The sequence below is a fragment of the Passer domesticus genome, chromosome 16 (genome assembly GCF_036417665.1).
Source record: "Passer domesticus isolate bPasDom1 chromosome 16, bPasDom1.hap1, whole genome shotgun sequence".
NCBI classification, from domain to species: Eukaryota; Metazoa; Chordata; class Aves; order Passeriformes; family Passeridae; genus Passer; species Passer domesticus.
This window is the reverse complement of record NC_087489.1, coordinates 1,270,293-1,283,586: the sequence shown is the minus strand read 5'-3', so window position 1 is coordinate 1,283,586 and position 13,294 is coordinate 1,270,293. Positions and strand designations below refer to the sequence as shown.

At 61.8% G+C, this 13,294-nt stretch overlaps 1 protein-coding gene across 16 annotated transcripts in view; it reads left to right on the top strand.

Moving 5' to 3' along the window:
• The window catches only part of EPB41L1 (erythrocyte membrane protein band 4.1 like 1), a 60,796-nt gene that overhangs the window by 25,851 nt on the left and 21,651 nt on the right, over positions 1-13,294 (top strand). For 15 of the 16 annotated variants that reach the window (XM_064391021.1, XM_064391013.1, XM_064391025.1 and 12 more), the window contains exons 3-13: positions 7,969-8,159; positions 8,741-8,905; positions 9,587-9,691; positions 9,767-9,809; positions 10,462-10,537; positions 10,658-10,876; positions 10,962-11,049; positions 11,310-11,462; positions 12,144-12,241; positions 12,389-12,564; positions 13,063-13,211. In XM_064391021.1, coding sequence (XP_064247091.1) covers positions 7,986-8,159; positions 8,741-8,905; positions 9,587-9,691; positions 9,767-9,809; positions 10,462-10,537; positions 10,658-10,876; positions 10,962-11,049; positions 11,310-11,462; positions 12,144-12,241; positions 12,389-12,564; positions 13,063-13,211 — 1,446 coding nt within the window. In that variant the 5' untranslated portion in view covers positions 7,969-7,985. Of the gene's footprint in view, positions 1-2,273; positions 2,434-7,968; positions 8,160-8,740; positions 8,906-9,586; positions 9,692-9,766; positions 9,810-10,461; positions 10,538-10,657; positions 10,877-10,961; positions 11,050-11,309; positions 11,463-12,143; positions 12,242-12,388; positions 12,565-13,062; positions 13,212-13,294 lie in introns of those variants that run through there. The other variant, XM_064391010.1, reaches the window with a different exon arrangement.

The window sequence follows — 13,294 nt, the reverse complement described above, 5'->3', positions numbered from 1 at the left end:
GGGAGCTTGTCCATGGGGTGCCAAGAGAACGGGGCCAGGCTCTGCTCAGCGGTGCCCAGGGACAGCCCCAGGGGCCTCGGGCACAAAGTGACACACAGGAGGGGCCCTGCGAGCTCAGGAGTCACTTGTGCACTGGGAGGGTGGCCAAGCACTGGTGCAGGTGCCTGGGGAGGTGGGGGAGTCTCCATCCCTGGAGAGACTGAAAAGCCACCTGGACACATCCTGGGCAGCCAGCTCTGGTGGCCCTGATGGAGCAGGGGCTGGGCAAGGTGACCTCCAGAGGTGCCTCCAGCCTCCCCCGGACCAAGATCCACTTCTCAAGCACTGTGCAGGCGCCTCTGGCCTGGGCAGTGTGCAAGGGTTCAGCAGGGCACAGTGGGTCCTCCCTGGGCACGGTGAAACTGCTGATGCCACAAGGTCCAAGGGAACGCCTGTAAGCATTCAGATCTCCCCAGTCCTTGTGCACCCTGAGGGTCTCACCAGTCATGGAACCACTGAGGCTGGAAAGGAATTCTGTGTATCAAGTCCAGCCCTTAACCCTGCACTGTCAAGGCCACCACTCACACATGTCCCCAAATCTGTATGTCCTTTAAATTCCCAGGGATGGTGACTCCACCACTGCCCTGGGAAGCCTGTGCCAGTGCCAGACCACTCTTTCCAAGATCTTGGAGCCCAGAGGAGATTCCACAGGCCCCTCTGCAGTTAGTGGGTAGTGGATGCAGTGCATCCCTTCCAGCCTGGCCAGAGCCTGAGCCCCTTTCTCTGGGTCCATCATTGCTTCCTGCCAGGGATGGAGGGAAGGTCCTTCCTGTTCCTGTTTTCCCCAGGCTACCTGATGGAGCCCCCAGGGACTCTGTTCAGTTGTGGGTGACACCAGCCCTGACCAGTGCTGAGCAGCCAGGAACTGGTCACCCCCAGCCCCAAACCCCAGTGGCTGCACCCTCCTGGAGAGCTGGGAAGGGGGAGATTCGGGGCTGGCAGTGCCATCAGGGATGCTGAGGCTGCCTAGGCACGGTGGGTGCTCCCATGGGGGCTGCAGTGCCTGGGGGAGCTGCAGGCCCCACTGGCCCCTGGCCTGTCTGAACTGTGGGGATTGCACTTTGGAAGGTGTTGGAATAGAGTGCAGACCAGGCAAGGATTTTGAGGAGTACAAGTTTGTGGGAACTCTGGGATTCCTGGTTCTCTCTGGCTGCAGGCTTCTGTGTTTCAGAATGGGACTCCTGGGCTGTCCCAGTTCAGTGTCTCAGGAGTCCCTGTGAAGGTGCCCAACCTGGGGAGGGCTGTGGGGGCTGGGACCCCTTCCCTGGGAACCCTGTCTGGTTCCCCCAGGGCTGATGTTCTTGACTGGGGGACCAACCCATGGATACCACTTGGGGAGCTGATACTGGTGAGCAGCTGGGCAGTCTGGGTTTCTCCTTCTGCATCCAGTGTGGTCATCCACACAGTGAGTGCCTGTACCCCGATGGGGCAGAGCCTGATGGGGTCTCCCTGCAAGTCCCCAGACTTGTGCTTTGTCCCCTTGTGTTCCTGATGGCTCGGCATGCCCAGGACTCCCATCAGTGTGTTCCAAAACTGGCAGGTCCTGCTGCTCCCAGCAGGCTGCCCACACCTGGTCAGGGGACCCCAGCCCCTGCCTGCCCCCCGGGCCCCCGCCGTGTCCCTGCCTGTGCTCTGGGTGTCCCTGCTGCCAGCAGCAGCTGTCCCTGTGCCCGGCAGGGTCAGTGCTGGGCTGTAGGAGCCCCTTGGTGCATTGTGGGCTGCAATCACCCTGCAGAGTGTTGCTCCCGTGTTTGCTCCGTGGGGCTGTTCCTGCCAGGGAACGGGCAGGGGACGCGTGTCCTGGGGACAGGGATGTGCCGGGTGTCACGCTCGGCCCTTCACCCTGGGCAGGGCCGGTGAAAGAGCCTCTGTTCAGCGCCGCTGCTGGGACAGCTCGGCCCAGGCTGGGTCTGGACGGCAGCGCAGGGTTTGCTGCCCCGGCACCCATGGCAGGGCTGGGGAGAGCAGGGCAGTGCCAGGTTACCTTGGCATAGAGATGAGCAGCCGGGCTCTCCTTCCCTGCCGGGCGTGTGCAGGGAAGGATCCCGGCCCGGGATGAGTCAGTGTTTGCAGAGACGGGGGGCCAGGGGGCTGGCACCGGCATCCTGGGGGACGCGCCCGGCCCGCCCGGGAGGGCAGCCCCGCTCGCAGCTCCCGTCCCATCCCGTGCCGGCTGCGGCAGCAGCGCACATCCATCCATCCATCCATCCATCCATCCATCCATCCATCCATCCATCCAGCCTTCCTTCCATCCGTCACTGCGCGGGGCGTGGGAAGAGGCGGCTCTGCAGAAGGCGCTGCCTCGGACGCAGCGCCAGCCCGGCGGGATGAGCCGTTCCGGGCTGAGCCGAGCCGGGCTGAGCCGCGCCGGAGCCATGGGCAGCTGGCACCCAGGTAGGGTCCCCCGCGGAACGGCGCGATGCTCGGCCCCGCTGCCGCTGCCCCCCCGGCTTTAGCAGCAGCGGTGCCTGGGGAGGGCTGGGGGGGATGCGGCTCCCGGAGCCCGGGCGCGATGGGGGCGCTTGCTCTTGCTCTTAGAGGTATTTTCCAAACTTGACGGTTGTAGGATTCTGTGATGGGGCACTTTTACAGCTCGGGACACTGCAGATCTCTGCCCATGCCAGTCCCCCGTGAGGAGATGAGGGTTCAGTCTGCCTGTGTTTCTGATCCCCCCCTTCTCCATAAACAGCTCATATGATCCTCTGGCCCTGCTGCAGAGCAGCACAGGAGAACTCTCAGACTGCACTGCGGAGTGGTTTGGGGATTTGCGTGTCCCGTGCCAGGGGGGTGAGGTCCCAGGGGTGGCACTAAGACCCGGGAGTGGCACTGGGGCTCAGGGTGCTTTGTGCTGTCCGGGGCTTTGGGGCTGCTTTCCTTGTTTGCTGTTTCTGTGGAGGATTCCCAGGACTCTCTGCCGGGCTCCTCTCAGGTTTGCAGGATGGCTGCAAGGCACTGCCTGTGCCCCTGTCCCCTGCCAGCTCAGCCCTGCCCGGTTGGGGTGCTGGGTGCCACAGCCCCGGTGAGCATCTCGGTTCTGCCTGGCCCCCTGCCCCGTGCCACGCAGGCACTGCCACCCCCGCAGGGTGCCCCCCATGTCCGTGTGTCTCTGTGGCAGCATCTGTCCCCAGTGCGATCCCACAATGTGACAGGGGCTCGGCTGCCACCATCAGCCCCACTTGGCAGGGGTGGGGGAGGCGGTCACTGGGTTGTCACCTAGCCCTGTGCTCCCCGCCTGAGCTGGAGCGGGTGCAGCCCCGTTTGGGCACTCAGCAGGGGGCTGCTGCCTGCCTGGGACCGAGATGCTCCGGAGGTGAAGCCTCGTGGATGGGCAGAGCCTCCGCAGGGAGCGAGGGGCGTAAGGGGGAGCCCGGGAGAAAAGGGGGATGCTCAGCCTTGGAGAGCAGCCCGGCAGCTGGCAGTGACTGGGCAGGGAGGGGGGAGCAGGCTGCAGGCACGGGCAGGGAAGATCTGCGAGAGGAGCGCTGCAGCGGCTGGAGCTGGGATATGCTGGGAAAGTGCTGGGGCAAAGCAGCTGGGAAATCCACACTCCGGTTTGAAGGGGAAGGAGGAGGAAAACACCAAGGGAGGAGGAAGAGCAGGCTGGGAGATGATGGGAGGAGATTCCAGGCATGACAAGCAGGTCTGCCTCTGATCCTGCTGAGGCTTCCTTTGCAGGCACCGTTCCCATGTGCCTGTTCCCGTAGCCTGGAGCTCCATCCGGCTCCAGCCCTCTCCCCTGAGGAGAGCATCCCCCAGCCCTGGGCTCCAGCTGCAGCAGCATCGAGCCAGCCCTTGCTGGAAACTGGGCTTGTGCTGCAATCTCACCCTTGCTGAAAACCAGGCATGGGCAGCAGGGCCTGTGGGGGCCAGGAGGAGCCTTTTGGCACTGCCCTGCACAGGGCAGGCTCTGCGGGTTTGTGCCCACTGCCTCTAACAGCCTCAGCATGGGATTTGCTCCAGTGGGACGGGCATGAGGTTGGTGCCCAGAGGGGTGGGGTCCTGCTCCTGCTGTAGGAAGTATTTAGAAAGAAATAACTTTATAACTCCATCGAGTTCACTGCAGTTGTGTAAACGTCTTACAGGTTTGTGACAGCAGGTATTTCAGTGGAATTGTCACTTTGGCAGCACTCTGGGACCTGTGTCCTTTCTGAACCCATGGCCTCCACTCTGGGGTCTCTGCTGGGACAGCAGGAGCTGAGTTTTCTCAGGGGAGGTGCTGCGGGATGGGCAGGGCTCCATGGCTGCTGCTCCCTGTCTGTACTGTGCTGCCCCCTCCTATCAGGGGCTGCTCCTGCCCATGGCACAAAGCTGCTCCCAGGGCAACATCTCCTTCTGCAGCTCTGGAGGGCCATGGGGAGGCCATGGGGTAAAAGAGGGACAAGGGGCTAGGACAGGTTTCACTGTGAGTGTGCTCAGATCCCTGCAGAGCCTACAGGTGCCCCCAGGGTGCTGAGCACCCCCAGCCATGCACAGAAGATGCTGGTGCTCATGAGGGCCCTGGTGTCCTTCTCTCACAGCCCTGGGTGCAGGTAAATGCAGGTGACCAGGCTGCCACGGAGGGTGGCAGTGTCCCACTGCAGGTGCCACTGTCCCCAGGGGCTTGGTGCTGCCAGGCTGGGGCTGACCCTGGGCTGCAGTAGCACTGGGGTGAGTGGCAGTGCTGGAGGAGCCCTGGCCTTCCCACTCAGCCCCAGGGTGGGCCAGGAATGGCTCCTGAATGCAGCCCTTGTGGCTGTGCCCGGGAGCGTGGCAGTGCCAGCACGGTCCCTCCATCAGGGCTGTGCAGCTGCAGGGCTCAGCTGCAGCGGGGCCGTGCCCACAGCCACTGCCCCTGCCAGCCCTGGCTCCCTCAAACAGCTCCTGGCCCCCAGCAATGACCCTGTGTAAGGAGCAGAGCCTCCCTAGCATGCCTGCAAGGCCAGAGAGTGAGGGATTCCCTGCCCTGGGAGCAGGGAGATAGTCCCTGGGGATTTGCCAGGCTCCCTTAGCAGAGCTCTGCCACCCTGGCACTGCTGTGCCATGCTCTCACTGGCTTCAGCTGGAGGGAGTCCCTAGGATCGGGTTCCTGGCGCACCATCAGAAGTTTGGAATTGGAGTTCAAGATGCAGAAGTGAGATGGGATGAATTCCCAGCTTACTTTGCTTAAAAAACCCTCATTTCCTCAGGGATCACCGCAGGGAAAAAGTAGTTTGGAAGAAAGCTTAGAAATGCCAAGTTAAAAACTCAGCATGTTTTTGGCCCAAAGTGATGTGTTGTCATTTTAGAGATTTCAGGTGGATTAAAAATTCTCACACTGAGATCCAAGCAGAAGTGCTTGGGGATGATCAGCACATGATCCTGCTTGGGAGTGACCAGGGCTTGGAGAGAGCAACTGCTTGAATTTGCAGTGGAAAAAGGCAGCTCTGTTTCCTCTGTGTAAAAAACAAACCCAGTGGTGACCTCTGAAAGCTCCTGGTGGCCTTGGCCGGGCGGTGGGATCTGTCAGGAGGAGCTGATGCTGCTCAGGGTGGGTTGTCTGGCCTGTCATGGCCCAGAGAACACGGCCATGGCACAAGGGGGTGACATCCTGGGCCTCTGGCTGTGAGCTGAGGCCTCTTGGTGACCACCCAGCCAGCGCAGGCACGGGAGGGGAATGTTCCTGGGATCTCCTGCCTGCGGATCCGGCGGAAGGCGTAGGCTTGACTCCCTGTCTTCTCCGTCACCTCCTCTCCACTCCCTCCACCCCCAGAGCCAGTTTTAGTCATTTTCCTGGGAAGGTTTCGCATCTTCCCACGGCTGAGGACACCTGAAGGGCAGCAGTGGGACAGGAGCTGTGGTGTGGGATGGGTTTCTTTGTGAGTCTCAGTGACACTGAACTGAGCCTGAGCAGTGCAGTGGATCACCAGGGATGGGGCACCCAGAGGGTCCTGGGCAGGCTGGAGGAGCTCACGTGAACCTCCTGGAGTGCAGCCAGGCCAAGTGCAAGGTCCTGCACCTGGGTCAGGGCAGCACCAGCACCAGGGCTGGGGCTGGGTGGGTGGGGAGCAGCCCTGGGAGAAGGACTTGGGGGTGCTGGTGGTGACAAACTGGATGTGACCTGGCCATGGGCACTGGCAGCCAGAAACCAATCCTGCCCTGGGGACCCAGCATCAGAAGGATTTGGAGCTGCTGGAGGGAGTCCAGAGAGGCCACAAAGATGCTCCAAGGGCTGGATGCTCCAAGGGCTGGAGCCCCTCACCTCTGGGGCAGGCTGGAAGAGCTGGGGGTGCTCACCCAGAGAAGAGGAGGCTCCAGGGAGAGCTCAGAACCCCTTCCAGTGCCTAAAGGGGTTCCAAAAGAGCTGGAGAGGGACTTGGGACATGGGATGGAGTGCCAGGATAAGGGGGAATGGCTTCCCACTGCCAGAGGGCAGGATTAGATGGGACACCAGGGAGAAGTTGTTCCCTGTGAGGGTGGGCAGGCCCTGGCACAGGGTGCCCTGAGAAGCTGTGGCTGCCCTTGGATCCCTGGAAGTGTCCAAGGCTAGGTTGGGCAGGGCTTGGAGCACCCTGGGATAGTGGAAGGTGTCCCTGCCCAGGGCAGGATTTGGAATTGGAACAGGATCTGCAGGCATTACTCAGGGCTGCTGGTGTGGCTGCTCTGTGAGCAGGGTGGTTGATGTGACCACAGGGTCACAGATGCTCCAACTGAGCCACCTTGTGCAGCCACAGCCCTCAGACTCACGTGGGGATGATCTCAGCAGGTGCTCCACAGCTGAACATGGCCTGGTGGGGAGTTGGCAGGGCCTGAGCAGCCTGAGTGGAGAGTGGCTGATGGTCCAAAGGGTGTTCCATGACCTCTGGAGTGTGGACCCTCCCAGGACACCTTGCTAGCCCATGCTGTGTTGGCATTAAATGTTTCAAAACCATAAAGGTTCCAAAAACACACTGCTGAGCATCCCGGCATGGAAACTGCCTTCCCCCTCCCTGTTCCTGGCCCTGGGTTTGTTTTTTAGGCAGCTGAGGTTGGAGGCAGGAATCCACAGGGTCCCAGGCTGGCCGTGGGAACCCAGCGTGCTGCTGCTGCTGGGGTGGCCAGGGGGGAGCAAACCAGCCAGCCCGGATGCGAGCTGTGGAGCTGTCCGTGTTTGCCATTTCCTGTGTCAGTGCAGCCTTCCCCTGACTCACAGCCTGCCTTTTCCTCCCACTCCTAGAAAACACCGAGTGAAGGTTCCAGCCAGTGCAGGGGTGTGGGAGCAGGGGGTCAGAGCAGCTCCACTGCCTGCTCTGCATGACCAGGTGCGTCCCTGTCCATGGTGGGTCCCTGTCACCTGTGTTCCTCCCCACTGCTGGCTCTTGTCCTCCAGCTCAGAGTGTGAAATCCTGGTGTCCTGTGCTGCTGCCACCAGCCCTTTGCAAAGCCAGCTCTTGGCACAGACAGGGAGCTGGGCTCTGGCAGTGGATCTGTGAGCGGACAGGGATGTGTTGGGCTCTGGCAGTGGATCTGTGAGCGGACAGGGATGTGTTGGGCTCTGGCAGCGGATCTGGCAGTGGATCTGGGAGTAGACAGGGATCTGGCAGTGGATCTGTGAGTGGACAGGGATGTGTTGGGCTCTGGCAGTGGATCTGTGCATGAACAGGGGACTGGGATCTGGCAGTGGATCTGGGAGTAGACAGGGATCTGGCAGTAGATCTGGCAGTGGACAGGGATGTGTTGGGGTCTAGCAGTGGATCTGGGAGTGGACAGGGATGTGTTGGGCTCTGGCAGTGGATCTGGCAGTGGATCTGGGAGTGGATCTGGGAGTGGACAGGGAGCCGGGCTCTGGCAGTGGATCCGTGTGAGGCAGAGACAGGCACATCGCAAGCTTGTCCCAGCCTTCCCCGAGCAGCCAGGGCATGGCAGCCGGCTGCCCGGGCAGCATCCCCCGGCCCCGGGTGACACCTGCTGTCTCTCCCCCGGTGGCGGTGACAGCGCGGTGACCGGCGGTCATGACAACGGAGACAGGCCCCGGCTCTGAGGTGAGGAACGCGCAGGAGGACGCTCCGCAGCAGCAGCTGGAGGCGGCCGCCCAGGGCCCCACGGCCGCGCCCAGCCCCGCCGGCCGCGACACCGATCCCAATGAGAAGCTCGGGGCACAGCCCGACACCCGAAACATGGAGCCGGTGAGTGGGTGTTGGCCGGCGAGCGTGAGAGGGGACGGGCAGGAGCAGCACGGGAGCGGCCGTGCCCCGCTCGCTGCCGGCCGTGGTGCCGGGGCCGTGAGGCGGGCCCGCCCTCGGGCCCGGGGGGCAGCCCCGAGAGGAGCCCCTCAGGCGGGGCTGGCCGGGCTCTGCCGCTGCCCCCTGCCCGCACAGCTCCTGCAGGCAGGACGGGCCGGGACAGCCGTGTGGCTGCGGTGGGAATGGCCCTGCTGGCCCCGCGGGGAAGGCAGTGCTGCCGGGTCCCCACTGAGCTGCCCCGGCCCGGCTGGGAGCCCCGGCTGCAGCCGGTGTTGGCTGTGGGGCTGCTGCGGAGCCGAGCTGCTGCCCTGGTAGTTGGGCAGGGAGGTTTGGGTGCTGAACTGACCCCCGGTGTCCGTTTTCCAGGGAGCTGGGCTGTGCTGGCAGTGTGGGCTGGTGGAACTGGCCTTGGCTGGGCACTGTTCATCAGCAGCTGCCCTGCTCTGCTGTGCAGAGCCTTCCCCCTCTGCCCGTGTGTCCCGCGGCAGGCATGCCAGGTAACCCTCTGTGTGTCCCTGCTCCAGGGCACAGACGTGGAGGACAAGGACTACAGTGAGACCGACGGGCTCTCTGACAAAACAACTCCCAGCAAGACCCAGAAGTCCCCCCAGAAAACCTCCAAGAAAATGAAGAGTGCCCTGTGCAGGGTGACCCTGCTCGATGCGTCCGAGTATGAGTGTGAGGTGGAGGTGAGTCCCAGATTTGGGGTCTGTGCTGGAACCAAGGAGGGGACATTCCTGGGACCCTGCCCAGTCCAGAGAGTCCTGAAGGACAGGACTCTTTCTAGGGCAGCTTTGTAGTACATCTGTCCTAGGGAAAAGCACACAGAGAAATAGCCATTTAAGTGGAAATGAATTAAAAATCTGGAAAGAAAGACCCTTGCAGGGGATATGAGCCCAGTGAAACCAAATTTGGCAGCTACCCATAAGAGAAAACAGAGTCTAAGTCAGAAGCTTAGTGGCTGGGGATAGAGCTCTACCTGTCAGTTCAGGCACCTGGCAGTGGCTGCAGGATGGGACAGAGGGGACATCCACCTGGCAGTGGCTTCACCAGGGGTGCTCTCCACCACTCCACATGCTCCTGGCTCCTAGTGGCTCTTGTTATGCTGTGCTTGGAGATCCAGCCACCACTGCCACCAGGAGCCCATCCCTGCAGCCTTGAGACCTGGGTGTCTCCACAGTGGTGCTCCATCTCTGCAGCCCTGGGACACCCTTTGGCGCTGCTTTAGGGACACACAGGTGATCCCGGGGCTGCAAGGCTGGGATGTGCTGAAACCCACACTGGGTGAGAGCATGTTTTGGTGGTCACCTGGAGGATGTCCAGGAGCCCAGGGGACCAGCTGACCATCAGCCTGTCCATGTCTCTGACAGAAACACGCCCGAGGCCAGGTGCTCTTTGACATGGTGTGCGAGCACCTCAACCTCCTGGAGAAGGACTACTTCGGCCTCACCTTCTGCGATTCGGACAGCCAGAAGGTGAGCATGGGGGGTCCTTCTGCAGCCACCCCTCCGAGGTGGGAGCCCCCCTGACCTGCTGTGTCCTTGTTGCAGAACTGGCTGGACCCCTCCAAGGAGATCAAGAAGCAGATCCGCAGTAAGTGCCTGGGGAGGGTCCATCCTCCTCAACCCTGGGGTGTCCCATGGGGCTCCTGGATGGCTCGGTCTGGCTGTCTGGTGGCAGGTCACCTCCCCTCCTGCCCTGGAGGGGACCTTTGGCAGCTGGCCTGGGGACAGGGACACTGTTGCTCATTCAGCTGTTTGTTACCCACCTTTTCTCTTACTCATGAGAGGCTAGGGGACAAAGGACTCTGTCTGTGCCACTGGAGAGCTGTCTGAGACTTGGTACCGCTCTGGGCACCACCTGCTCCAGGCAGGGGGGACAGGGATAGTGGGTTGAGTGGGGGTCCTTGCTGGGACAGGTCCTGGGGTGCATTTGCCATGGTATTGCTTTGCTGGGATGGCAAAAGAGCTGTTGTCCAAGGTGTCACTCCCTGGGATACACGAGGCTTTTGCTGGGACAATGAGCTTGAGGCTCCTGCAGTTGTGATGCTTTGCTGTCCCCAGCTCTCTGGGGAGGATTACCCAAAAGTTGTGCTGTGCCCCTGGCAGCCTCTAGAGCCCCCTTGTCCCTGCCCTGTGCAAGGCTTGGAGGGAGTAGCAGGATCCTCAGTGGACACATGGATCACTCCTGTGCCCTGTGTGCAGCCCCATGGGTGCTGTCCTGAACTGCTCTCTCCCCTCTCCAGGCGGGCCCTGGAACTTTGCCTTCACTGTGAAGTTCTACCCTCCAGACCCTTCCCAGCTCACAGAGGACATCACCAGGTGAGGACAATGGGCCTCCTTCCCAGGCAGTCCCAGCCTGCTGCAGGGTGCACCAGACTGCTTCCTGGGGAACCCCAGCTCACTGCCCTGCCCCGCTCTGACCGCCTGCCCCTCCTGCAGATACTACCTGTGCCTGCAGCTCCGTGCCGACATCATCACGGGCCGCCTGCCCTGCTCCTTTGTCACCCACGCCCTGCTGGGCTCCTACGCCGTCCAGGCCGAGCTGGGTGACCACGACACCGAGGAGCATGTGGGCAACTATGTGAGCGAGCTGCGCTTCGCCCCCAACCAGACGCGGGAGCTGGAGGAGCGCATCATGGAGCTGCACAAGACATACCGGTGAGCCCCGGGTGGGGACAGCACGGACAGCTGCCCCACGCCCTGGGCCACCCAGCCACCTCTCCCCCTCTCTGTCTCCCTGCAGGGGAATGACCCCCGGGGAAGCAGAGATCCACTTCCTGGAGAACGCCAAGAAGCTGTCCATGTACGGGGTGGACCTGCACCACGCCAAGGTACGGGGCTGGCAGCTGCCAGAGCACTGCCCCTTCCTAACCTGCTCCTGCCCACCTTCCTCCCTCAGGGAAGTCTCCTGGCATGGCTTTGGGTGGCACCAGAGAAGCTCCAGAGATCAAACTCCACCAGCCTGGGGTTCACTGTTCCCTCTGCCAGCCAGGGCCCCAGAACACTCTGCAGGAGGGATGTGACACTGCTGGCCAAGCTGGCTCTTGCTGAGCTGCTGACCTGTCCCCTCCTGTCCCCTTGCCTCTTCCAGGACTCAGAGGGCATCGACATCATGCTGGGCGTCTGTGCCAATGGCCTCCTCATCTACAGGGACCGACTGCGCATCAACCGCTTCGCCTGGCCCAAGATCCTCAAGATTTCCTACAAGAGGAGCAACTTCTACATCAAGATCCGCCCGGGGGAGGTGGGTGCCAGCTGCTGGTGCAGCCCCTGCTACCTGTCCTGAGTGACTGGGGCTGATGGTGAGGATTTCCTCACCTGGCTCTGGCCTCTGCTCCAAGGATCCCACATTTATGACCATGCTAGCCAAGACAGCATATTTCCTGTGGCATGGATTTTCTTTCATGTTCTCTCACGACTTCAACAGCTGAGGGACCCCAGGATCCCATCCCTGACAGACATCATGGCCCTGCTGGTATAGGGAGCTTGCCCAGAAAAGGGGGTTAAGGGCCATTTTTGTCACATCTTTGCAAAGTTGTTTCATTCATTTTCAGACTTTATTTTCACTCATTTATGGTGGGAAAATGCATTTCTACCCACGTGTTCCAGTAGGCTGGAGGGCAAGGACAGCACACCTGGGAGTGATGTCCTCAGACCAAAACAGCTGTAAAAGTTTTTTGTTTCTTGAGGGCATTTATCTTGCACTGAAAAGCCGTTTACAGCTGAGGAAAGTGGCCAGAGGTGTGGAGTGTATCCCATCTCACTGCTGGGCATGGACCATCCCAGCATGGATTTGAAAAAGATTTTTGAGGGTCTTTTGCATGATCACAGCTCCTGCCAGGGGAACCTGAGGACCTTGGCAAGGTCTTGGTGTGTCCCCCGGGGCAGGATGTGCCTGTAACAGCCTGTCTGTGTCTCCCCCAAGTATGAGCAGTTTGAGAGCACCATTGGCTTCAAGCTGCCCAACCACCGCTCAGCCAAGAGGCTCTGGAAGGTCTGCATAGAGCATCACACCTTCTTCAGGTGAGGCACCTCCTCTAGCCCTTCTCCAGGCCTCCTTTCCTGGAGGCAGATACATTCCTGCTTCAGCTGCAGTGGGTGCACGTGGGGAGTAGCGCCAGGGGCCCTGGCTGGGGCTCACTGACACCACCCCATCCCTGTGACCCCTAGGCTGGTGTCCCCAGAGCCGCCCCCCAAGGGTTTCCTGGTGATGGGCTCCAAGTTTCGGTACAGCGGGCGCACGCAGGCGCAGACGCGCCAGGCCAGCGCCCTCATCGACCGCCCCGCGCCCTTCTTCGAGCGCTCCTCCAGCAAGCGCTACACCATGTCCCGCAGCCTGGACGGAGGTACAGGGGACAGGGGGACACTGCTCCTCTGGCAGGAGCAGGGGGAGCTGCCCGGTCTCACTGGGCTGGGTCACAGCAGCATCAGGTTTCCTTCTGGAGCCTCATCCCTGTGGCACAGGGGCTGTTCCCACACCAAGGGGTAGCTCAGACTCTGCATGAACAGGGGGACATGGCAGGGCTGCGGTCAGGCAGCTCAGGGACATATTGACCCCTGGACCACCTGCCCCATGTGTGAGCTGGCAGGGGGCAGGGGCAGGAGCAAGGTGGCAGGGCTGGGGTGATCAAGCTGTCAGAGCTGGCAGGGGCAGGGGGCTGGGGCAGGAGCAGAGAGGCAGGGCTGGGGTGATCAAGCTGTCAGAGCTGGCAGGGGCAGGGGGCTGGGGCAGGAGCAAGGTGGCAGGGCTGGGGTGATCAAGCTGTCAGAGCTGGCAGGGGCAGGGGGCTGGGGCAGGAGCAGAGAGGCAGGACTGCAGTGACCTGGCTGTCCCCCGTGGGCAGAGTTCTCGCGCCCAGCCTCTGTCAGCGAGAACCACGACGCCGGGCCTGAGGGTGAGAAGCAGGATGAGGACGGTGAGTTTGGCAGCAGGAGACGCTCTGAGATGGAGGATGAGGAGGTGACCACCCCGACGAAGATCAAGGAGCTGAAGGTACAACCGAGGTGGGCAGAAGAGGGTGGGGGTGGAGGGGTAGGCAGGCAGGGCCCGGGCACAGGCAGCAGGGCTGGGCTGCA